The following is a 23661-nucleotide window of genomic DNA, read 5'->3' as shown; positions in this document are numbered from 1 at the left end:
CTTAAGTCCCTACAGTATGTGTTTGCATTATTCCTGTTATTTAATGTATTATAACTAAGATAAATCTACTGACTTCCTAGCAACAAGGCATGCCTAATCTTTTTCTCCACCTAATGGAGGAGGTGAATACATAAAGTTCAAACCCCTCAAGACAAAAGACACACACCTGCAAGAGCTAGCTAGATTCAGAATGTGCTAAGTCTTTACAATAGAATCAAGCTAATCGGAATTAAACTTTTGACTAATTAAGAGGGAAGTTTTAAGACTTTTATGAAGATTTCAATTCTAGCCTATAAAATATGAAGTGTCTATATCATACTGTCTACATCACACAGGTTTAATATACTTAAATCACTAATAAAACTAAAAATATATTGATACAGTAAAAGTCCAATATCATACAGCAAATTACCAAATCAATCTTGTGTACCATATTATACACTTTCAATGATTTATCCCATGCAACTCTGTTTTCAGGTTTGTAGAGGAAATCAGACAGTTTAGTTATTGATTCTGGAATTATTCCTTCAACACGATATCTGCAGTTAACAAAACAGAAAAAAATCAAAATTTAACAAGTTTCGTCTAAGCTCAAAATATGATGCTATTATAGTATAAAGTAGGTTAATTTAGCAAATAACAGGAAAGAACATTTGAAAGTAATATCAGCAATTCAAAACACTAATTTCAATTGGAAGTAGCCAGGTTTATTTAAATAAGCACTGCAATAACTAAGTTATTTCAAAATGTATTTTTCTACAAATCTTGTTTATACTGTTCTATTGTTGTCTTTTTAGAGGGGGCTACTTTCTTTTAGGATTTTTCTAAAATCTTTTTCATAAATATTTACCTGCCATATTTATCCTAAGCCAAATGTAATTGATGAGAAGTTTGTGTGGTTACACATTATCTTTTTTTTTTTTTTTTTAAAGATTTTATTTGACGGAGAGAGAGACACAGCGAGAGAGGGAACATAAGCAGGGGGAGTGGGAGAAGGAGAAGCAGGCTTCCTGCTGAACAGGGAGCCCGATGCGGGGCTCGATCCCAGGACCCTGGGATCATGACCTGACCCGAAGGCAGACGCTTAACGACTGAGCCACCCAGGCGCCCCGTAGCCCCAATTCTTAATTTAAGGATGTAATGTTTCTAAAGCAGTGGTCAGCAAATTTTTCAGGCCAGATGGTAAATAATTCAGGCTTTGCAGGCCACATGATCTATGTTGCAACTATTCAACTTCGCTAGGGTAGCAGTAAAGTAGCCATAGACAATATATAATGAATGAGCATGTCTGTTATAATTGAACCTTATTCATAGACAGTGACTTTTGAATTTCATTTATTTTTTTATTTTATTTTATTTAAAAAAATTTTTTTTTAAGATTTTATTTATTTATTGAGAGAGAGAATGAGAGACAGAGAGCATGAGAGGGAGGAAGGTCAGAGGGAGAAGCAGACTCCCTGCTGAGCAGGGAGCCCGATGTGGGACTCGATCCCCAGACTCCAGGATCATGACCTGAGCTGAAGGCAGTCGCTCAACCAACTGAGCCACCCAGGCGCCCCTGAATTTCATTTATTTTTAACATGTCAGGATTTGGGCAAGTAACTAACCTTTGTGTTTGTCCATCACTTAAATTAGATGTGGTTATCCATCAATGGAATTAAGACAAGATGAGTAAACTGGATTAAAACTCACTATTTAGGAGAAGGTTGTTGAATAAAAACGAAGTCTGAATAATATTGGCTGTACTCTTCTCCCTGTTAATGATTCTTTCCAAACTGAGGAGATAGTTTTAAGTAAAATCAAAATTTAAAAAAAAAAAAAAAACTCTAAAAAGTTAAAAGTCCTGGGAGAAGTGAGATAAAAACCAAATACTATTATTAGTCTAAATAATTGTCATATTTATGAATGGTTCTTCCTCTAAAACTTTGTTTTTATGATTTGGCAAATAAATAAGGAATTCATTAGACTATTTCTTTGTACGTTAATTTCTCTTTAAAAGCTCAGTTAGTCCTTAATTTTCTTTATGAGATACCCTCAAATTTCCTTACTATGTAATGTTTCCTTCCTTCAGATCTACAAAGTTTTTAAGAGTTCATTATTAAGCTCTGAATAAGATAGTGAGAAAACAACCTGGGATAATTATCAGGTCCTGTGAAAAAGAAGTCAGATATAATACAGTTAAAATTTTTTTTTTTTAAGATTTTTTTTTTTTTTTTTTTAATTTAACAGAGATAGCGTAAGTAGGCAGAGCGGCAGACAGAGGGAGAGGGAGAAGCAGGCTCTCCACCGAGCAGGGAGCCCGATGCGGGGCTTGATCCCAGGACCCTGGGATCATGACCTGAGCCGAAGGCAGATGCTTAACCGACTGAGCCACCCACGCGCCCCAATACAGTTAAAATTTAAGTACAAAACTATGAAGGGATTTGTATATGCTACCATGGATTTTTTTTATTAATCTGTTCTCTCTAATTATACTATAAACTTTGAGGATAAAACTTTTTTTTTTAAAGATTTTATTTATTTTGACAGAGAGAAAGAGAGAGTACAAGCAGGGGGAGTGGCAGGCAGAGGGAGAGGGAGAAGCAGGCTCCCTCAGCAGGGAGCCGGATGCGGGACTCAATCCCAGGACTCTGGGATCATGACCTGAGCCGAAGGCAGTCGCTTAACCGTCTGAGCCACCCAGGCGCCCCGTGGATAAAACCTTTTTGTATTTCTAACTAATATATACAGATCTTCCTTGATTTATGATGAGGTTACACTGAGATAAACCATCATAAGTCAAGAGTATCTTAAATTGAAAACGCATTTAATACACCGAACTAACATCATAGCTTAGCCTCGCCTGCGGTAATCTGACACAAAGCCTATTTTATAAGAAAGTGTTGACTATCTCATGTGATTTAGGCAAAGGTCCCTAATATACATATAAGTTTATCAATATTTGAGGATTTGTGATTTTTCCCTATCTACTATTTAGGACAGGGTTTGGCAACCTATGGTCTATAGGTCAATCTAGCCTACTTCCTGTTTTTGTAATTAGTTTTACTGAAACACAGCCATACTTATTCATCAATGTATTGTCTGTCTACTAATGTTAGTGCCCTTGTGCTGTAATAGCATGAACATTTATTGTCTATTTATGTACTGTGTTTCTATGCTATAATGACAGAGCTAAGTAGTTGTAACAGAGACCACAGCAGCTACAAAGCCTAAAATATTTACTTACTCTCTACCCCTGGTTTAGGCTGTCTACTCAGTGGCTGATTTGTTTATTTTCCAGTCATTTGTAAAGGTGAGAAAAGTATAAGTTACAGGTATTATATGACTACAAGGCAGAAATTATTTATTTTGCTTTTTGGAAGATTATAAAACATAGTTAAAGTGGTGTCTTGGGCAGAGGGTAGGCTACTAGTCAGAAATTACCTTATCTTAATTCACTAACTGGAGGTCTATTAGAGTTAGTGGCTTTTAAAAATATGTAAACATCAAGCCTCTCTGAAAACACAAAACATTTATGTGTCTTGAGTACTTGAGCCTATCACTCTTCAGAGGCTCTTCAGAGAGATCAATTTTGTCATACTTGAATCTAAGAACTATATTCTTATATCTATTGATCGTTAAGATGAACAGTTCACTAGATATTTTACTATGATCTATAATAAAGCTTTGTTCTCATTATACGTGAAGTGATCTCAGGTCAAATTAAAAATATTTTAACTATTTTCTCTTGTCTTTTACAGTTTCTGACAAACTTTAGCTGGTATATGGAATAACTGATAGATTGGAATACATTGTTACACTTTTTACAGACCATACATTTCATGAAGCTTTCAGGCTGCAATGGAAACCCTTTAATATGTGTGGATTTGTATCAACACACTAATTTTAATGTTTCCAAATCACTTTATAGCCTTTTATGATTTTTGTGAATGAATGCCAAAAGAGTAACTAGAAGGATGAGGGGGGGAATGTCTATTTTGGCACACTAGAATGGCAAACTTGGGGAAGCATCTGTAAGATGATAAAATAGTCACAGGCTTTTAGTGATCATATTTTTGTCATATCCTATGTGATATTAGAGTTGGGGGTGGGACTTCCAGAGTAGCTGTGTGAGGATTTTAGTAAACCCTCCTCCATAGTGAAATAACTGATGAAATTACTTTAAGAAACAACAATTTAAATTCCCTAGAAAATGACCTAAGGACATTCAGGAAATGGAGAAACATTCATTCAAAAAAACCTACTAAATCTAGGTAAGAAAAGAGTCTGTAAGTCACCAACCCTTATCTGTACCGATTGAGCCACAATCAGCTTCTAGGCAACACCTCCTCACCCCTGAAAGCCAAAGAGGACCTCCCTCTCCCCACTAATTCCCAGTCTGCGCTATGGTTTCATCCTAGGAGGGGTGGGATACTGACATCTCTCATTCTTGCACCCCCCAGCTCATGCTGCATACTCTATGCCCAGCAGGCACTGCTGAGAAGACTGGGGTTTCATTATCCCCACCCAGAGTTTACTGATAGGGTGAACTCTGTCCAATGCAGTAAATACTGGGGCTTATTTCCCCTCCCCCCTACAAGAGGGGCAAGCTGAAGTCATGGTACCATTTCTCCCCAATGCCACCCTCACATCCCCTTCCTCCTCATGGATGGAGGTGTCACTCAGCTCCAGTAATAGTGCATAGGTTCTGCTCAGGGGCAAAGGCAAGACGAAATGAGCTGGCAGCATCTCAGCTGTGGCTGAGAAAATGGATTTCATGGGCGCCTGGGTGGCTCAGTCGTTAAGCGTCTGCCTTCGGCTCAGGTCATGATCTCAGGGTCCTGGGATCGAGCCCCGCATCGGGCTCTCTGCTCTGCGGAAGCCTGCTTCTCCCTCTCCCACTCCCCCGCTTGTGTTCCCTCTCTTGCTGTGGGTCTCTCTCTGTCAAAGAAATAAAATCTTAAAAAAAAAAAAAAGAAAGAAAGAAAATGGATTTCATTTGGAACAAAATGTGGAGAAATTTTTGAAAAAAAATACTTTGTTAGTGAACAATTAGAAGAATTATGTGGAACTAATGCAAAAGCACAAGAAGACCAGCCAGAAATAGGGAGAGATACAGTTAGATGAACAACATAAGATCACGCTCATCTCTGGCAGGGGGGTTCGGGTGTGGAAGGCTGTGTATATGCAGTAGACTGCCCTGGCTCAGAGCAAGTAGAGTGGATATCTTATGTTGCACCTATTCAAGATATTAGAATGGAGGTATAAGGATGCTTTTACTCAGAGCCATCAGAGCAGATACACTAGGCTGCCCCTATTAGAATAATTAGAATGGATGTACTAGGATACCCCTACTCAGAGCAATCAGAGTGGATGTATGGGCTGCCCCTATTTAGAGCAATCAGAGTGCACGTACTAGGCTGCTCCTACCTAGAGAAGAGGGGGTGTACTTGGCTGCCCCTACTCAGAGCAATCAGATTAGATGTACTAGGCTGCCTCTATGCAGAACAGTCAGAGTGTATACACTAGGATGTCCCTACTCAGAGCATTCTGATTGGATGTATCAGGCTGCCACTACTATGGAGTAATCAGAGTTAATGTGAAAGACTGCCCACTCAGAATAAGTATACTGGATGTACCAGACTGCTCCTATTCAGGAATAATCATACTAGATGTACTAGGCTGCCCCTACTCAGAACAATCATATTGGATGTACTAGGCTGCCCCTCACAGAAGCATTCAATGCAAGATAAGGGTTGGTGACTTACAAGCATTTTCCAAACTGAAAACTTCAATAAAGAGCTGAAGTCTTACTGGCTTAAGAGACTGAAATATAACATCTGGCACATAATATATTCTGACCACCTTAAAATAAAATCATACTCTTTGCTGCTGTTCTGGAAGAATGTCTGTATGCCCACGACTGTTCCCTCTGAGGAGTGATTGGTTACAGAACTTCCAAGCTAGCTGTCCCTGGCTCAGTGCAGGACAAAATCATAAAACTGCTGAATTGTGAAAACAGTCTGTAAGCCATACACAGATCTAACTGTAAAGGGTAAAAATTTTACTAGTTTGGGGGTCTTAAGCACAACTTGTGATCAATAAACAGCTTATGTTGACCCCTCCTATAGGTTAAAAGATCAAAACAAGGAAAAAAGTGATTTTGATAACATATGATGATCTATTTGCATTAATGTGATATCATGAGCAATGAATGAACAACTCTTAAGAATAAGATTAAAAATGTCAGCACAATTTCTCAGTGTAGTTATATTTGAAATAACAGGATCCTCAAAAGTATCCTCAAAAGCAGCTTTCAGAAAACATTACATATATCAGCAAGAGAAGTAAATTGGGGAAATAAACTTTATTTTTTAGTGGTTCATTTAATGGAAAGGTGAGATGTTTGAAAGGCCACAAAATACTACTGTAATCAAGAAAATACCAATCTGCTTTTATAGTAATTATTTCTTGAGGTAGAAATTTCCTATCTTAATGAATTATTCACTTGAAAGACTTTTTTTCCTGATTGTCTTTGTTTGAAAATGATTAGGTGGTACATAACTGCTCTAATTTATTAATATCACATTTCAACCCAGTGACTTTATAATTAATTTCTATTTCCTGATCACTAACAAGCAATGTTATAGCTAATGAAGCAGCACTGAATTCTAGATACATCAATGCCACTGAATTCAAAACAACTATCAAAAGGAAATTGTACTCACAGATTTCCATGGAATTTTTTAGAAGCCTTGCTGGAAACAGTTATCTTTTTCTCAAAGGGGAATAAAAATCCAGAAATAAATTAGCTGTCAGATACAGAAAAAAAAATAAAAATAAATACAAACAAACAAAAAGTAAAAATATATTTTTTGGTTATAAAAATATTTTTAGAAGTCTTTTTGAATCACTTCTCATTAAAAAATAAACTCTTGAAACATATTTAACTTGTTTTCTTACTGAAGTCTTAACCACTTTCCAGCCTGATGTATCTTGACTGTATTCTAAAACTTCTTGAGCAGTTTCTTGGGCAAGTGCCTTATAGTCCATCTACCTGCAAAGTTGTAAAAACAGACAACTGGTAAGAATATAACTATACAAAACAATTTTTAAATGCTGTATTACATTTTAATACTATTTCTACAGTATCTGTTACATAGTAATGAACAATAGCTACTTATTTTTTGTTAAGTTTTTACTTAATAATTGCTAAGTGTGTGAATGCATGAATTCCTTCTTCCTTCTTCATAATCTTTCAAATGAGAAAATGTGTACGGTACAAAGAGCAGGCTTTGGACTCAAAGAGACCTGGGTCAAATCCTGTCTCTGCCACTAGTTGTGAACCACATTATTTAATATTTCCATTTTTCCATTTTCTGGGATAATAACTAACTCTGTAGAATTAATGTGAGGATTAAATGAGATAATGCATTTAAATGTTCTCGCCTGTTGCCTGGGACATAATAGTTATTCAGTAAATCATTAATATTTCCAATAGCTTAATCATGCTTCCTTTCTCTTGTAAAGCATCATAATCTGTTGATCATGTGTTCTTGGGAATTAGTCTTTTTAAAGTGAGGGCAATGGCACTAAATGATCTGACATTTGGCTTCCTCTCCAAAGGCAACTCCTACCTGTCTTCTCTTCCACCTCAGCTCCAATCATATTGACCTGGCTGTTCCTCAAATACAACCGAGCATCTTCCTACCTCAGGATCTTTGTACTTGCTATTCATACTCTGCTTGTAACATTCTTTCCAAATGTGAATGACAGATTCCTCTTCATTGGTGTCTTTGTTTAAATGTTTCCTCTTGAGACAGGATCAAGTTCAAATCAATTCAATATGAACATATTTATGGAACCTTACTAGTGATTAGGTACTGTGGTAGGTATGGCAAAAACAGTTGAGTAAGATACTATTTCCGTTCTGAATGGGTTCAAGAAACTGGAGTCTCATTGGTCCTTTGGTTCATTATCTAGTTTTCAGTTAGGGTGGCTGTATGGTGGAAAGAATATGACAACACACAGCTGGATTCAAATCCTAACTTTGCCACTCACCACATACTATATTATTTTGAATAAATTGCTCAACCTTTGAACTTCAATTTTTACATGTATAGATTGGGGATGTTAATACCTATCTCATGGGGTCATTATAAGGATTAAGTGAGTTAATAAATGCAAAAGTGATTGAAACAGTGTGGGACCCCTTCTTGATGATCAGAAACATTAGTTTCTTTTCTTGAAATGACACATTTAAATCTACCTTTTAAAAAACTCTCCAAAGAGCTGCCTCAATAAAACTTCTTAAAGTTTAATTACCAGAACCATGTCTTAATTAGCTCACTTAAAGCTCTAGGTTGGATCATAAATCCACTTTCTTTTTTTTTTTTTTTAAAGATTTTATTTATTTATTTGACAGAGAGAGACACAGTAAGAGAGGGCACACAGCAGGGGAGTGGGAGAGGGAGAAGCAGGCTTCCCGCCAAGCAGGGAGCCCGATGTGGGGCTGATCCCAGGACCCTGGGATCATGACCTGAGCCGAAGGCAGACGCTTAACCGACTGAGCCACCCAGGCGCCCCATAAATCCACTTTCTCTTGTTTAGTTCTCCAGCAAGGCATAACACCTAGTTGACATCTATATTTGAAAAGCTTTAGAAAACCATTACAATTCCTTTTTCCTAGTAGACTTTTGGTTTCCTTACCTTTCCTAATAGATCTAGTCCAGAATTTTAATAATTATTGGGACTCTTCTCCAAATCCTTGTGGAGATCTCCATATCTCTTAACCTGTGAAGGAACAAAGTAGAATTATTTTGATCCATGAATTAAGTCAATATATTTGATCACTTCCTTTACATTTTCTCTGTGTCCTTTGTTTTTACTTTATGTCCTCATTAGGAAACATTTGGTATATATGCCCAGGATGAAAGAAAAAGGCAGTAAGAGAAATGTTAATAATTGTGTTTATGAAAAGAACCTTTAAGAAATTATCTTAAAGAAGGACAGGTTAAAAAAACATTCAGTGGAATGTAAATAAAGATGTCTCACTTTTTTAGCTCATGCCATTAACAGTCCTTGGCTAGTCCCTGACCTGTGCTTGTCCCAGCACATATAACTCAGTTCTTTATTTCCAATCAGCAACATACTTGATAGAGTGATCTAGAAAAGGCACCAATTATTGGAACATAGCACTAGAGTATAAATGCCTGCGGGGACTTCTACTCATTTTCAAATCACTAGCACTCACTGCCACAACAAATGTGTTTAATTGAGCCACTTAACTGAATTTTATAGCTTGTGGACTTTTTCATTTGCTAAGAAAAAAGGAAAGGCTAGTTTAGTGGGCCAGGGAGGGTGAAAAGAGAACAAAGAGCAAGCCCACAGTCGCATTACCTGGTGATGTAACATCGGATGACCTGGAACATATTCAGGTAGAGTAATGGTCTAGGATATCTTCACCCAGAGGGTCAGTGGAAAATAAACATAAACCAATATTGAGATGGCATCTTTTTTTGATACACCACTTGGTTGCAACTGGATTCTTCGCACCTCATATCCTGTCCCAGCCTCGTAGACAGAGTCACACATGTTGTTAGTGGGTCTTTACATCGGTTTGGATAATCTCCCTCTTTCTGGGCTGCCTGACTGGGTCCCCAGATCCGTGCTGGGTCGCTGCCATTCTTCCCTGGGAATCAAGGTCCCCAAGGAATTTGTTAAATCCCATCCCTGGCCAAACTCCCTCCTCCAATCCCGCATCTGCTCGGACGGAGTGTGAGGGCCCGGCAGCCAGACCAGAAGGGCCGGGCGCAGGGATGGGACGTGGAAGGCCCTGAGAAGAGAGCGAAGGATGTGGTCTGGGGAGCTCCAACCCCGGGTGGAGGTGGCGTCTCATCCTGGGAGGGGGTGCTCTGAAAGCCGAGAGGCCGAAGTCAAAACGGCAGCCGTCAGCGCCCCCGAGTCTCCTTCCCCACCTCACCCCCTCACACACTCCCGGGGAGCCCGCAGAGGGAAGCTCAGCCTGTCGTCAGCGCCGAGGGGCCCCAGAGAGCGGTGACGGAGGTGGGGAGAGCGTGCGGGGCAGCGACGCAGATGCCGTCCCGAGACACCCTCCCCACCTCCACCCCAGAGAGATGAGGAGGGGGAAACTACATTTCCCAGCATGGAGTGCTGCCAAACGCCCCGCGGCACCCCCTTTCCCGGCGGCCCCGCCCCTCGCCCCGCTGCCCAGGGGGCCGAGCGCCACGCATGCGCACCGCAAGCCAGCGCCATGTTGGATCAGTTTGAAAGCGAGCGCGGGCGTCGCGCTCCGCTGTGACGGCGGAGCAGGCTTCGAGCAAGCGGAGCCTGAGGCGGGGCCGTGTCCGGGTCGGGGATGCTTTGTCGCGTCTTCCGTCCGGTAACAGGCGCGGGCTTGTGGTGGAGAGTTGTGGACGTGTGCGTTTTTATCTCTTTTGGAGGCTTGGTCGGTGAGTTCGGCAGGAAAAGGTGGTGTATTTTCAAGCGGCGCCCCATCCTTTGACAGCCCGAGGGAAAGGCTAGACAAAGAGTGGCGTGGAGGGAAGAGGAAGATGTCTCCTGAGGGAAGGCGCGAGCGGACATTCCCCGTAGGAAGAGAACATCCTTATCGGGAGGCTCCCGAGAGGGGGAGGGTCCCGGACGAGGCGGGAGGGCCTTTTGAGCCTCGAGGCGTCGATTGCAGAGGGCGGGGCGGGAGGGGGCTTGGGCTTTAGGGGCCGTCACCTCGGAAGAAGTCCGTCCGCCCACGGGGGAGCCCACGCTTGCTGCCTAATAAATGGTTTCTGGGTGGACGTACCTCACTGAAGCCTGGGTCTGTTACCGCCGGGGCTGCTGCAATCCCGAAGGGGGTGTTTCCCAGGTAAGGGCGGAAGGGTTGAACCCCGACGCGTGGGGTGGGGAAAGGATGCTCTCGCGCAGGGGCCCAGCGATCTTCGCTTTCCGGCTTCATTAATTATTCTCTTCCTGTTGTAGAGTAAGCAAGTCGATGTTCGGTTTCAAAACATAAATCACAGAGCTGTTGTTTCTAGGAAGTTGTTCCTTTCCTGTGAGCTGTGCCCATTGTTTATTTAACACTGAACATTCTGTTTTTGAATCAAAGGTAGTTGACATTTTTTGCCGATCGTTTAACATTTTATTCTTCGGAATGATGGACTTCCTTTTGGCTATAGGAACGGAAGTGTTTACGGAAGAAATGGTAAGATGCATTGGATTTGTTTCCAAATAATCCTATGGAGGAAGTGGAGAGAAGTGGGTGGATAAAAGTTGGGGTATGTTGGTAATGGTTTGAAGAGGGATGATGGGTGCATAGGGTTTTATTAAACCATTCGTTCTACTTTTGTGTACTTTTGGAAGCTTTCCACAGTGAAAATTCACTGTGGATTTTCTTTCTGCCTCCTGTGAATTAAAATAGATGTTATTACCCACTTCCTGAGAACTGTGATCCAACAGCTTTATCTTTTAGAGGTTCGTTTTTGTTTTTAAAATAAGATTGGTGACCTGTACTGTGTTGGAATAAGGGAGAAAATGTTTGGTCAAGCAGTTATTCACTTGAGAAAGTTTAGACCTCATTAGTGAAAGGGGTAAAGAAAGAGCAAAGCTGACGTCGTCTAGCCATTCTTCGGAGATTGACCGACATCACAGCATTCAGGGAAATCAGAGGGGCTCAATAACCGTTATCCTGTGTTCCGCCGCTGCTTCCACTGACTGCTGTCCGCTCTCTTGCCAAGGCAGCGCATGCTCTAAAGCTGAGGCAGGAAGATGTTTTACTCTGTCTTGAAATGGGAAACTTTCCGTATTTTAAAGTCAAATTTGATAGTTATTAAGATTACATTAAAAGTTGTTATAACTTAAACATTCCCAAAATTACAGCCCAAAGTTAAACGTATTAACTTTATAACATTATAGGGTGTGTTAAGTCCTAGACATTAACATTAATTTTTCATTTTTAATACGGAAGATCCATTTCCACTGATTTAATTTTTTAAAAGAATGTCACATCATGTACTGAAGTCTTGTTATTTTTTAGTTTTTCAAATGTAGATCCTATTACTACCTTAAGGTAGACAGGAATTCTCTCAATTTTAGTAATGGAAAATCAGTAAGATGAGTATGTTGTCAATTATCTAAGTCTCTTTTAAAAGAGAGGGTGAATCTGTTTAACATAAGTGGAAATGGTAAGGATCCTGCCATAAATGGTGAGAAAATGATTAGCAGTGTTGTTTTAGGAAAAGAGCATTTTGCTAGCTCAGTAAACTTGGTAGTTTATTTCTTTATACTAAATATTGTAAATTATTTTGTTCTTGAGTTTTCCTGGGGGAAAGGGTTGGCTAAAGTTACATATTGGCATTTACAACATTGAAAGTGGATATTCTTTTCTGTTGTTTCTTCTTGTTTCTAATACCTCATTTGATGCCTTTAAAAATTTATTGAGCACCTACTATCTGTGATGCATGATAGTAGGCTTATGAAATGAAAAATATTCTGTATAGGAGAATGTTAGGTATTGTGATGTCATAGACTCTGTCCCCATAAGAAAGACCGTACCTCAGTAGTTTTTACGGCTTAAAAATAGTGAGGACTCTTCCCCAAGGACTACTCTCAGATAATTATGTATACAAAATTTCAGGAACATAGTAGGTACTCAATAAATGTTTCTAAATCAGTGATGAAGGAATTCAAGGTAATTACAGTAATAGAAAATCTATAATGTGCATTGCCTTAAAAGGATGATAGAAATGGATTTTATTCTTTAAAGAAGATTATAAAAAGTTTACATGTTTAGTAATTTCTCTCTGTATGGCTGTTATTCCTTTTAATGGAACTGTAACCTGTTGTTTTTGTATTACAGTTTTTAAGAGAAGTGAATAGAAATAAACCATTTTGAGGAAGCCATGGCAAAATCAATTACAAAACACAGAGTTTGTTCTCGGCAATCTTCAGTATCTTCTCTGTTAGCAAGCTGCAGCCTGAGTGGTAGTAATTCCTCTAACTCTGATGGCTCTTTTCAGTATAAGGATAAACTGTATAGTTCTGCATCTCAGGCTCTACAGGCCTATATTGATGATTTTGATTTAAGCCAAATGTATCCTGGTGCAAGCACTGGAAAGATTAACATTGAAAGATGTTCCGCTAATATACCAGAATTCTCCAACTGTATTTATAAACCAAAGAATGGTATGCTTTTATTTTTTATTTTTATTTATTTATTTATTTATTTAGTCTACTGATTTAAAGCATTTGAGAGATGTAGCCTTGAAAAACTAGACACTTTTTTTTGTTGTTGTTCCTTTGGGGTAAAAATGACTTTATAATATTGAGGTCTTGATATTTTTCTTAAATGATTCTGTAATTCTCTGGATCTCAGGAATTTTCAGCTAAAAGCTTCTTGTGACCTTGGAGGGAAGGTGATGAATGTAACTAATAACAGCAGGTGGTTGATCCTAAACCCTTAAGCCATTTTATTATAGCATAATGGAAACAGCATTGACTTGGTGGTTCTAGGTTTCATTAACTAGCTTAATGACTTTAAACAAACTTGTCTTTCTGAATTTATACTTGGTTAATCCCAGTTGACAGAATAAGACTCTATTAGTCTTCCTGATCTGTATTCTGTGGGACAATAATATAAGATGTTAAGAGTTTTTCCTTGATAAGGCTTCCACAAAGACAAGTTTGGAAAATGCATCTGTTGATAACCCAGGTAACACTTTACTAAGTACTTACGGAATGGCCCTAGTATGGAAAAAATTTGCATTCAACTCTTAGAAGTATGTGGGCATTGTATTCTGGAAGAGTATTAGAACAGATGTTCTCTTTGTGTTAATGCTGTTGCAGGTTTAGTAGGCAGAAAGCAAACTATTTTTCCACCTAGTTTAATAGCATATTTTTCTCCTAAATTGCAGCCAGTGTTGAGTGACCAATATTAATGTGAGTGTATTAGTGCATCAGGTATGTCTAGATGAAAAAAGTTGAAGACACAGTAAATTAAAGAAAAGGGAAAATTTAAGAGTTTGAGAGAAAAATGTAGAACTTAGTTAAAGTAAATTGGAGAGATGGGAGGAAAAAGCACATTGTATTTCATCAACCTATACCTTTTATACTTTCAATCAAAGTTTTAGTGAAGATAAAGGGAAGCAGCAAGAATGATTCTTAAATTCTTAATTCTGTTTACTGTTGACTATTATGAAGTATTGTTATATGTAATAGGAAAATAAACAGAACTCTGCTTTGTTTTTCAGCTTTTGAAAATCTTGATCCCAAAAAATGCTCCTCTTCATCCTGTAGAAGAAAGACTGTTAATGACATAGACTCCATTAGCCTAACAACTGATGATCTATTAAAACTTCCAGCAGATGGATCATTTTCTTTAACTTGCATTGGATCAAGTCACCAAATTAGCAAGAAAAACAAGAAATGCATTCGAAGACTGAGTTCCTCGGATACTGAAAAGAATCAAAATTTTCGAGAACCTTCCACTCCCATGTGCAAAGATAACTTAGTTACTCCTGTTGTATACACAAATATAAATGGAAAGCAACGTGGTAGGCTAAAAAAAACAAAACTTGTGAATAAGACTAATAAGTGGGTTTCTGAACCATCTTTATCATTTTCCAAGAAGTTGTCTTTCAAAGACAGTTCAGAACACAAACTTGAAAAGAATTATCCAAGATGGCTCACTAGCCAGAAATCTGACCTTAATGTTTCAGGAATAACTAGTCTACCTGATTTCACATACCCAGTCTGGCTCCACCATCAAGACTTGCTACCTGATACAAATAGTCAAAGGATTTCTAAAATATTTAAAGAAGATCATTGTTCCCCTAGACATAGTTACCAGGCACAAAGAACTTCTCGACTTATGAATAAATTGGATAGTTTTGAATATTCTTTTGAACCCTCAAACATTTCAGACTCCTTGAGTGATGATAAAGGATTAGTTAATGAATATAAATGTGATTCTGAACATAGCCAGTGTCAATGTGAGAATCCAGTTCTCCCAGGACAAACCAAAAAGCCATTCAGTGGTAATTGTTTTGTTTTTAGAGAATTTTTTTTTTTTTTTAAAGATGTATTTATTTGAGAGAGAGAGAATGAGAGACAGAGAGCATGAGAGGGAGGAGGGTCAGAGGGAGAAGCAGACTCCCTGCCGAGCAGGGAGCCCGATGCGGGACTCTATCCCAGGACTCCAGGATCATGACCTGAGCCGAAGGCAGTCGCTTAACCGACTGAGCCACCCAGGCGCCCCAAATCTTTTGAACACTTATGGTCTTCATTTACGTATCATTTTGTGCCTAGGAAATGTCTTTTCTCCCCTTTTCTTCTTTGAAATGTCATATTAAAAAAGTTTATTGTTGCAGTTATGTGTATATTCCAAATTATCTGAATTCTTATTTGTTGCCTTTTTGATTTTGCTGTGCTTTTTATTTATTTTTTCTCTTGAATTAATTTAATCTTTTAAATTAGGTGACAAAATTGAATTGCTTATCCTGAAGGCCAAGAGAAATCTAGAGCATTGTACTAAAGAGTTACCGAAGTCTACAAAGAAGGATGATAGTCCTTGTTCATTAGATAAACTTGAAGCAGAAAGATCATGGGAAAATATTCCTGTTACTTTGTACGTAAGTTACGATGGAAAAATTTCCTAGTTTTCCAAATAAAAAATGTCATGTGAACAGCTGATTTATTTTTTAAGTAATTCAATGATAATTAACAATAATAATGACATTAGTTGTATAGAGCATTGCTTTGTGTTGTTTCTTTAAATTGCATTTTTCAGTTGTTACAAGATGGTGTAATGTTTCATAACCTTAGGCACATTCTATAACTTTCGCCTTTGTTACATGTTTCTTGTGTTGCACTATAAAATACTGATTTATGTTTAATATGAAGAATCATAGCCCAAAGCAACTATTTTGCAGTTTGAGGATATAAAATTCTTGTTATTTTCTTTTTACTTTAAGTTTTTTCTCCTTCTATATTCTCTCCATATATGGAGCTATGCAGTTATCCATTTCTTTTCATTTACATTTTACTTTCTCTTAGTTATTTTCCTTAAACAGTGGTGCAATTTTTGTATGGTCTGTGGTATAAATTTTTGTAGTTTCTAAGATTATTTTCATTTGTGTGTTTAACCTTCCTATGACATAGCTTCTCAGAATAATTTAAATAGTGTTTACCTAGAAACCTATGAATGTGAGTGTGGAGTAAGAATTAAGCTTAGGTAGGAAAGCTTTTTTCCTTAGGGATATTATTACATCTGAACTCATCAGAAATGCATTCTTGGTAACACTATATCCTGCCTTAGGCTCTGAAAATTTATCATCTTCTGTTGTCTAAACTTTCATTCTGTTGTAGTCTGTTATAGACAGAGTCTGTTAATTCCTGTATCCATTTTTTTTTTTATCACTTCTCAGTTGAACATCTTATTTTTTTGAATATGGACACTGAATATAATTCTGGTTAGGAATCCCAGCCCTGTGACTTCTTTGCTGACACCTTGTACAAGTTATACTTCTGCTTTTTACAAATTACTACTGCTTTGTACAAATTCTACTATGTACAAGTTACTTCTGCCTTGTATAAGACCTTATATAAGTTCTTCTTCTACTTGGGGTTGCTATGAGAATTCGTTTGATTAGAAAATATATACAAAGTACTTAGAACAATTTCTGACTTTTGATGAGCTCTGTTGTAATTGTTAATAGTGGTGATGATTATCCAGAATATTTTTTTCCATATTTAGCTTCATTTCTCAATTGTTGGTTCAATAGTATCTTTATTTTTTAAAACTTGGGTTAATAACTAGCTCACTTAATTCTTAAACTTATTTTCTAATTATTTTCTTGTCAGTTGGTCTTTGTGAAGTACCATAACTATAATACTTTGCTTTCACTTGCAACCAAAATGGGTGAGCAGATAGTATAAGAGGTATTTAAGACTAAAATTTTTGAATGCATGTAGTGTATTATGTGATTAGATAATATAATTTACACTTGTATGATTATTACAATCATTGGTTTGGCCCAGTACCTTGTGTATAGAAGTTGGCTTCTGGAAGATTGCATTCATATTATGATGGGTATGTTTGTACATAAAATGAATGATGGACTGTGAGGAGAAGGAATTAGACCTGACCTCAGTGTGATGTTGACAACTTATTGTCAATCTATCATCAAAACAAAAATTGACTAGGAAGTACTCAAGGTAGTGTACTAGAAGGTAGAACACAATCACAGTCAGATAATTACTTTTTTTGTTTGTTTATTTAACATTTTTATAATGGAAAATTTCAAAGAAATACAAAAGTAGAAAAATAGTATAATGAATCCCTATGTACCCCACACTTATCTTCAGTAATCTGGTAAATGCTTTTTGATGGTAGAGGATGGATGTGCAAACTCTTTTGGTAAAGAATGGGCAAAAAGACTACTTGGGAGCAAGAAAAGCTCATAGTAAGTTACAAATCAAATGAGTCAATAATGAAGTATTGTTAATTACTAAGAAAAATTAGAATTGTGACATTTAAATGTTAGAGAAAGATTCTTAGGTATCTGAGCACTTGAGTTAGAAACATTTTATTTATTTTTATTTTTTATTTTTTTAAAAGATTATTTATTTATTTGTCAGAGAGAGAGTGAGCACACACAAGCAGGGGGAGCGGCAAGCAGAGAGAGAGCAGGCTCCCTGCTGAGCAAGGAGCCCTATGTGAGACTCCATCCCAGGACCCTGGGATCATGACCTGAGCCAAAGGCAGACGTTTAACTGACTGAGCCACCCAGGCGTCCCTAGAAACATATTTTATATTGACATATGAATAAGAGAGAGAATGATTTTATTTATTCTCTGTGACTAATAGAATTTGTTTTGGGAAAATTCTGACTTGCTTGGGTTGCCCTTTGCTCTACTATACCCTGAAACATCAAGAAATAGGGGCGCCTGAGTGGCTCAGTCATTAAGCATCTGCCTTCAGCTCAGGTCCTGATCCCAGGGTCCTGGGATTGAGCCCCGCTTTGGGCTCCCTGCTCCGCGGGAAGCCTCCTTCTCCCTCTTCCACTCCCCCTGCTTGTGTTCCCTTCTCTCGCTGTGTCTCTTTCTGTCAAATAAAATCTTTAAAAAAAAAAAAAAAAAGCAACATCGAGAAATAAACTAATATTTATTGAGCATCTATTACATGTTCCAGGTACATAGAGTTAATTTATGCAGTACTTCTGTAAGATAAGTGGGACTACAAATGTAAAACTGAAATTTAGATAAATAAATTACATATAATCACATAGTGAGTGGGATTGGGATTGGAACTCCGGAATTTTAATTTTAAAATTCATCTTTTCCCCACTGTAATCTGTCCTCTTTGTTTTTTGTTTTTTTTTTTTTTTTTTAAGATTTTATTTATTTGACAGAGAAAGACACAGCGAGAGAGGGGAACACAAACAGGGGGAGTGGGAGAGGGAGAAGCAGGCTCCCAAGGAGCAGGGACCCCAATGCGGGACTCAATCCCAGGACCCTGGAATCGTGACCTGAGCCAAAGGCAGACGCTTCACGACTGAGCCACCCAGGCGCCCCTGTCCTCTTTGTTGATGCCAGTTCTGGAGGGCAGGTCCTATTGCTTTGACATGGAAGAGCATGTAACTGCCATTCCAGTAGAAACTCATGTATTTGTGGGGGGTTTTAACTATCACTGGGTGACAAACCATGTCTGTTTGGAAAAATGTACTGCTTATTTCAAACAAACAAGATTTTGGAGTATAGCCTGTAGTTGAAGGCTTATTTATTTAGTTAAAGACTAATGTTTTTACTTTCTTCATAGTTTTTCCTTAAAGCTTTAAAGGAGAAACAAGGAGATAGGGAAGGTTAGATTCTGGTATCAGTTTAGAGAGAAGATGAGGGAATTACAAAGCAAAATCAATATGAATCCTATCTATAATGGTTGTTTCTTGGTGACTATTTTTGTTTAAATGATAACCATTCAGTTATACACTAAGTTTTATGAATTGGGAACTTAATTACTATTTTGTATCCTTAAATCCTATTTAGCAAATCTCCTGTTCCTGTTAATTCTGATGATAGTCCTCAACAAACTTCAAGGGCAAAGTGTGCTAAAGGGTTCCTTGAAGATTTTTTAAATAATGATAATCAGGTGGGTGAAGTTAAGTCTTTTTAACTTACTAAAAGAGGATTTTTTAACTTACTAAAAGAGGATTTATGACTAATACACAGATTTTAATTTCTAAGATGTTAAAAAACAAAAACTCATTCGAATTCCCTCTTTTTCTTTTTTTCTTTTTTCTTTTTTAAAGATTTATTTATTTGAGGAAGAGAGAGAGACAGAGAATACAAGCGGGGGAAAGGCAGAGGCAGAGGGAGAGGGAGAAGCAGACTCCCTGCTGAGCTGGGAGCCCGACATGGGGCTTGATCCCAGGATCTGAAGATCATGACCTCAGCCGAAGGCAGATGCTTAACCATCTGAGCCACCTAGGCACCCAAATTCCTGCTTTTTCAACACAAGTGCATTAAACCATCGCTCCTAGAATTATTGATAATTTTGTTTTAGTATTCTAAAGTAGAGGGACCTGGGATTGAACTCTACAGAGAGCTTAAATTATCATGGTTTTTTTGTTTTGTTTTTTGGGGCAGTATATAAAGCATATCATTATAGAGTAGGTTATATTTTCCCATACAATGGTTGATTATTCAGAGTTGTGTTTCTAAGAGAAAATGATAAATCTCTATAATTTAGGAAAATAGGAAAATTATTATCCAATTTTACAAAATCAGCATATGTGCATCTTGCAAGTAACCCTAAAATAAAGTATAAATATGTATATGTGCACATAAGAAATTATATATCATTTGACATAGAAATATAGCCATTGCTGTTAAATATTGAAATCATACAGGGGCGCCTGGGTGGCTCAGATGGTTAAGCGTCTGCCTTCAGCTCAGGTCATGATCCCAGGGTCCTGGGATCGAGCCCCACATCGGGCTCCCTGCTCCTTGGGAGCCTGCTTCTCCCTCTGCCTCTCTCTCTCCCTCTCTCTCATGAATAAATAAATAAATAAAAATTAAAAAAAAAAAAGAAATACTTTTGGGGTCCTGAAATATGGAAGATTTGAGAGGTTAAACACTCAAAGATTAGCTGAAAATTTAATAAAATGAACTCCTTCTGTGAAATTTACTAGAGAAAGTAGAAGCTGTCAGAGTATGTTTGACCTTAGAACTTTGTGTAAGATACTGTAGCAGATATTGGGTAAGTGAAGCTTAATTATCAAAAAAAAAATTTTTTTTTAAGATTTTATTTATTTGACAGAGAGAAACAGTGAGAGAGGGAACACAAGCAGGGGGAGTGGGAGAGGGAGAAGCAGGCTTCCTGCAGAGCAGGGAGCCAGATGCGGGGCTCAGTCCCAGGACCCTGGGATCATGACCTGAGCCGAAGGCAGATGCTTAACGACGAAATCAAATATTTTTTTGGCAAATATATCAATAGTAAGCACTTTTTTTAGAAACTGTATCCCTAGTAGTGAATAAGAGAGAAGAAATCCTTGTCTTGTATTTTTTATTCCAATTAGAGAGAAAATTAAACAAAAATATTGTATGTGATATATAAGGGAATACTGTAAATGTTGTGAAGAAAAATTAGTTGGGATAGAAAAATAAGGGTATAGTTTTAGCTAGGGTAGTTAAGAATGACCTTTAATGAGCTGATATTTGAGCAAAAATCTAAAATGAGTGAATAAGCCAAATATACATGGGGAAATAACTTTACATGTAGAGGTGATACTAAGTGCAGAAACCGCAAGGCAGAATTGTATTTGGCACATTCAAAGAATATTAGAGTCCATTAGGGTAGCTTGATCAGAATGAACAAGGAAAAGGATGGTAAGAGGTAAGATGGAGAGGTAACCAGGAACCAGATCATGTAGGGTCTTATAAGTGATGGAATGAAGATTTTGTTTTATTTAGGTGAGATGAGAAGTCACTGGAGGGTTTTGAGTGGAGGAATGAAGTGATCAGATCTACATTTTAAAATAAAAAATGGCAGCTGTGTGGAGCACAGACTTAGAAGGAGCTGGTGAAGGAGCAGGGAACCCAGTTAGGAAACTTCTGTAGTCTTTCTGGATAGGATTGGCATAGGGTGGGTACATTGGAGGTAGTCAGAAATGGGTAGACTTTGGCATGTATTTTGAAGGTAGACCTAGTAGGATGGAGATACAATTCAGAGAATGAATCCAAGATGTTTGAGTCAAGCAGCTAAAAGATTGGGTGGTGGCATTTACTTAGGTAAAGAGCACTGGTAGAGGAATAAATTTGCAGAGGTTCTTTTAAGTTTGAGATGGATGAGTGTTAAATACTAACCAACTGGTCCCTTTTCCCCTGCCAGTACACACGCAATCTCACTACACTACCAGGTTGTTTTGTTTTATTTTTTTGTTTTTGTTTTTTAAAGATTTTTATTTATTTATTTGGCAGAGAGAGAGAGTCAATGAGAGAGGGAACACAAGCAGGGGGAGTGGGAGAAGGAGAAGCAGACTCCCCACCGAGCAGGGAGCCCAATGTGAGGCTCGATCCCAGGACCCTGGGATCATGACCTGAGCCGAAGGCAGATGCTTAACGACTGAGCCACCCAGGCACCCCTGTTTTGTTTTTAATAATTTTAGATGTAAAGAAGGTTCTTATCACCCTTCTTTCAGCTTCCCTAATGTTATCATCTCACATACCATACTATAATGATCACAAACAAGGAATTAAGATAGGTACAATTCTGTTACCTAAACTACAGACCTTACTCTGATTTCACTAGTTTTTCTACCGATGTCCTGTTCCAGGGTCCAACATTGTGTTTAGTTGTCATGTCTCTTTAATCTACTTCAGTCTGTGACAGTTCCTCAGTCTATCCTTGTCTGTCATGACCTTGACACTTTTTAAAGAGTACTGGTCGGTTGGTTATTTTGTAGGTAGTTCCTTAATTTGGGTTTGTCTGAAGTTATCTCATGATTAGAATGAGGTTATGCTTTTGGCAAGAATGTGACAGAAATCATGCTTTGCCCTTCTCAGTGCATCATACCAGAGGGTTCACGATATATTGATATCATTGATTTACTGATATGTGTCTTAGTTGGGCTACTGTAATAAATATGCCATAGACCTGGTGGCTTAAACAACAAACATTTATTTCTTACAGTTATGGAGGGTGAGAAGTCCAAGATCAAGGTTCTAGTGAGGTCCGGCTTCCTAGTTTGCAGATGGCCATCTTCTCCATAAGAGCTCCCATGCCAGAGAACAGGGAAGAAGCAAGCTCTCTTGTGTCTCTTCTTAGGAGGGCACTAATCCCATTCATGAGGGCTCCACCCTTGTGACCTAATTACCTCACAAAAGTCCTTTCTCCAGATACCATCACATTGGGATTAGGCTTCAACATAAGAATTTTAGGGGGACACAAACATTCAGTCCATAACAATGTGTTAATATAATAATATATGAAATTATAATATGTTAATACTTGTGATGTTAACCTTGAACACTACAGTGTCTACTGTCTCTCCCTTTAGTAAAATTACAGTTTCCCCTTGTAATTAATAAATAAGGGGAGATACTTTGACACTGTGCAGATAGTCTCAAAATTTCACTAATTTTAGCATCCATTGGTGGATCTTCTTTTCTTTTAATTGAAATCTTGTGGAATGAAGAACTGTTCCTTCTCCTCCCCATATATTAATTAAATTATTTATATCGATAGGGACTCCTAAATAGATATTCTAAGTTTTTAATACAGTGTTGTTACTTTGTTGCTCAAATTGTTCCGGTTTTGGCCATAAGGAGTTCCTTCAGGTTGGGCCTGTGTCCTTTCGACATGTCCTCATCCTTTTTTGGAGCACTTCTCTGTGGGGCCATGTCTTTTTAACTGGAAAATGGCATTTAGAAATGAAGATCTGGGCACTAGTTGTGCTTATTGCTACTGGGATGTTATTCATTCTAGACTTTCTCAGCAGGCAGATCTACGAAATATGTATGTTTACTAATCCACACATGCACATCTATATTTCTATATCTGTATATTTTATATGTATGTATAAAATCATGAGTTCATACTGATACCTCTGACTCCAGTCCAGTCCTTCAGGGTTTGTTTTAGCCTTTCCTGTTCCTTATTTGTAACAACTTTCCACTGGTGAGAATCGCGTCTATTATCCGTAATCCCTTAACTATTCGTGCATTCTTAGCATACACATTTGGCAATTGTTAATCCATATGCTTGTAAGAAACAAATTTACTAACTAGATCACATTATTTATGTATAGTTCTTTTATCTTAGCCTTACAATATCCAGTCAGAGTACTGCTTTCCAAAGTTACCTTGGTTAATTATTTCTTCCCAACACCTTTCATTGTGGTCATATTGTTCAATTGTAATTCTGTTAGGTGGTTCACTTTTATTGTATATATTGAGTTTAAACCACATCCTATTTGGTTTAAATTATTTGTTTTTTTAATATGTGAAACATTACTATAGTTCTGAGAGAGCTATATAAAAAGATATACTCCAAAACATTCACTACCAGGTTTTATTTTTATTTTTTTAAATTTATTTGAGAGAGAGAGTGAGAGAGAGAGAGCACAAGAGGGGGTAGGGTCAGAGGAAGAAGCAGACTCCCCACTGAGCAGG

General features: G+C 37.8%; 2 protein-coding genes across 8 annotated transcripts in view; one reads left to right on the top strand and one right to left on the bottom strand.

Moving 5' to 3' along the window:
• The window catches only part of STARD6 (StAR related lipid transfer domain containing 6), a 24983-nt gene extending 14078 nt beyond the window's left edge, over window positions 1–10905 (bottom strand). Inside the window, exons 1-6 of one of the 2 annotated variants that reach the window (XM_045886684.3) lie at window positions 10799–10905; window positions 9379–9670; window positions 8689–8772; window positions 6943–7036; window positions 6708–6757; window positions 413–539 (exon numbers count right to left, since the gene is read on the bottom strand). In XM_045886684.3, coding sequence (XP_045742640.3) covers window positions 413–539; window positions 6708–6757; window positions 6943–7032 — 267 coding nt within the window. In that variant the 5' untranslated portion in view covers window positions 7033–7036; window positions 8689–8772; window positions 9379–9670; window positions 10799–10905. The remainder of the gene's footprint in view (window positions 1–412; window positions 540–6707; window positions 6758–6942; window positions 7037–8688; window positions 8773–9378; window positions 9671–10798) is intronic. The other variant, XM_064578897.1, reaches the window with a different exon arrangement.
• CUNH18orf54 (chromosome unknown C18orf54 homolog) overlaps window positions 10313–23661 on the top strand; it is a 27134-nt gene continuing 13785 nt past the window's right edge. For 3 of the 6 annotated variants that reach the window (XM_064578891.1, XM_064578893.1, XM_064578894.1), the window contains exons 1-6: window positions 10313–10451; window positions 11102–11197; window positions 12851–13176; window positions 14241–15026; window positions 15466–15616; window positions 19036–19138. In XM_064578891.1, coding sequence (XP_064434961.1) covers window positions 12894–13176; window positions 14241–15026; window positions 15466–15616; window positions 19036–19138 — 1323 coding nt within the window. In that variant the 5' untranslated portion in view covers window positions 10313–10451; window positions 11102–11197; window positions 12851–12893. Of the gene's footprint in view, window positions 10452–10724; window positions 10862–11101; window positions 11198–12850; window positions 13177–14240; window positions 15027–15465; window positions 15621–19035; window positions 19139–23661 lie in introns of those variants that run through there. The other 3 variants (XM_064578896.1, XM_064578892.1, XM_064578895.1) reach the window with 3 other exon arrangements.

The sequence above is a fragment of the Mirounga angustirostris genome, unplaced genomic scaffold (assembly GCF_029215605.1).
Source record: "Mirounga angustirostris isolate CCGP_5_RB_7025 unplaced genomic scaffold, mMirAng1.0.hap1 SCAF_14, whole genome shotgun sequence".
In the NCBI taxonomy this organism is placed as follows: Eukaryota; Metazoa; Chordata; class Mammalia; order Carnivora; family Phocidae; genus Mirounga; species Mirounga angustirostris.
The sequence above is the reverse complement of the archived record's forward strand: the minus strand, read 5'-3'. Positions and strand labels throughout refer to the sequence as shown.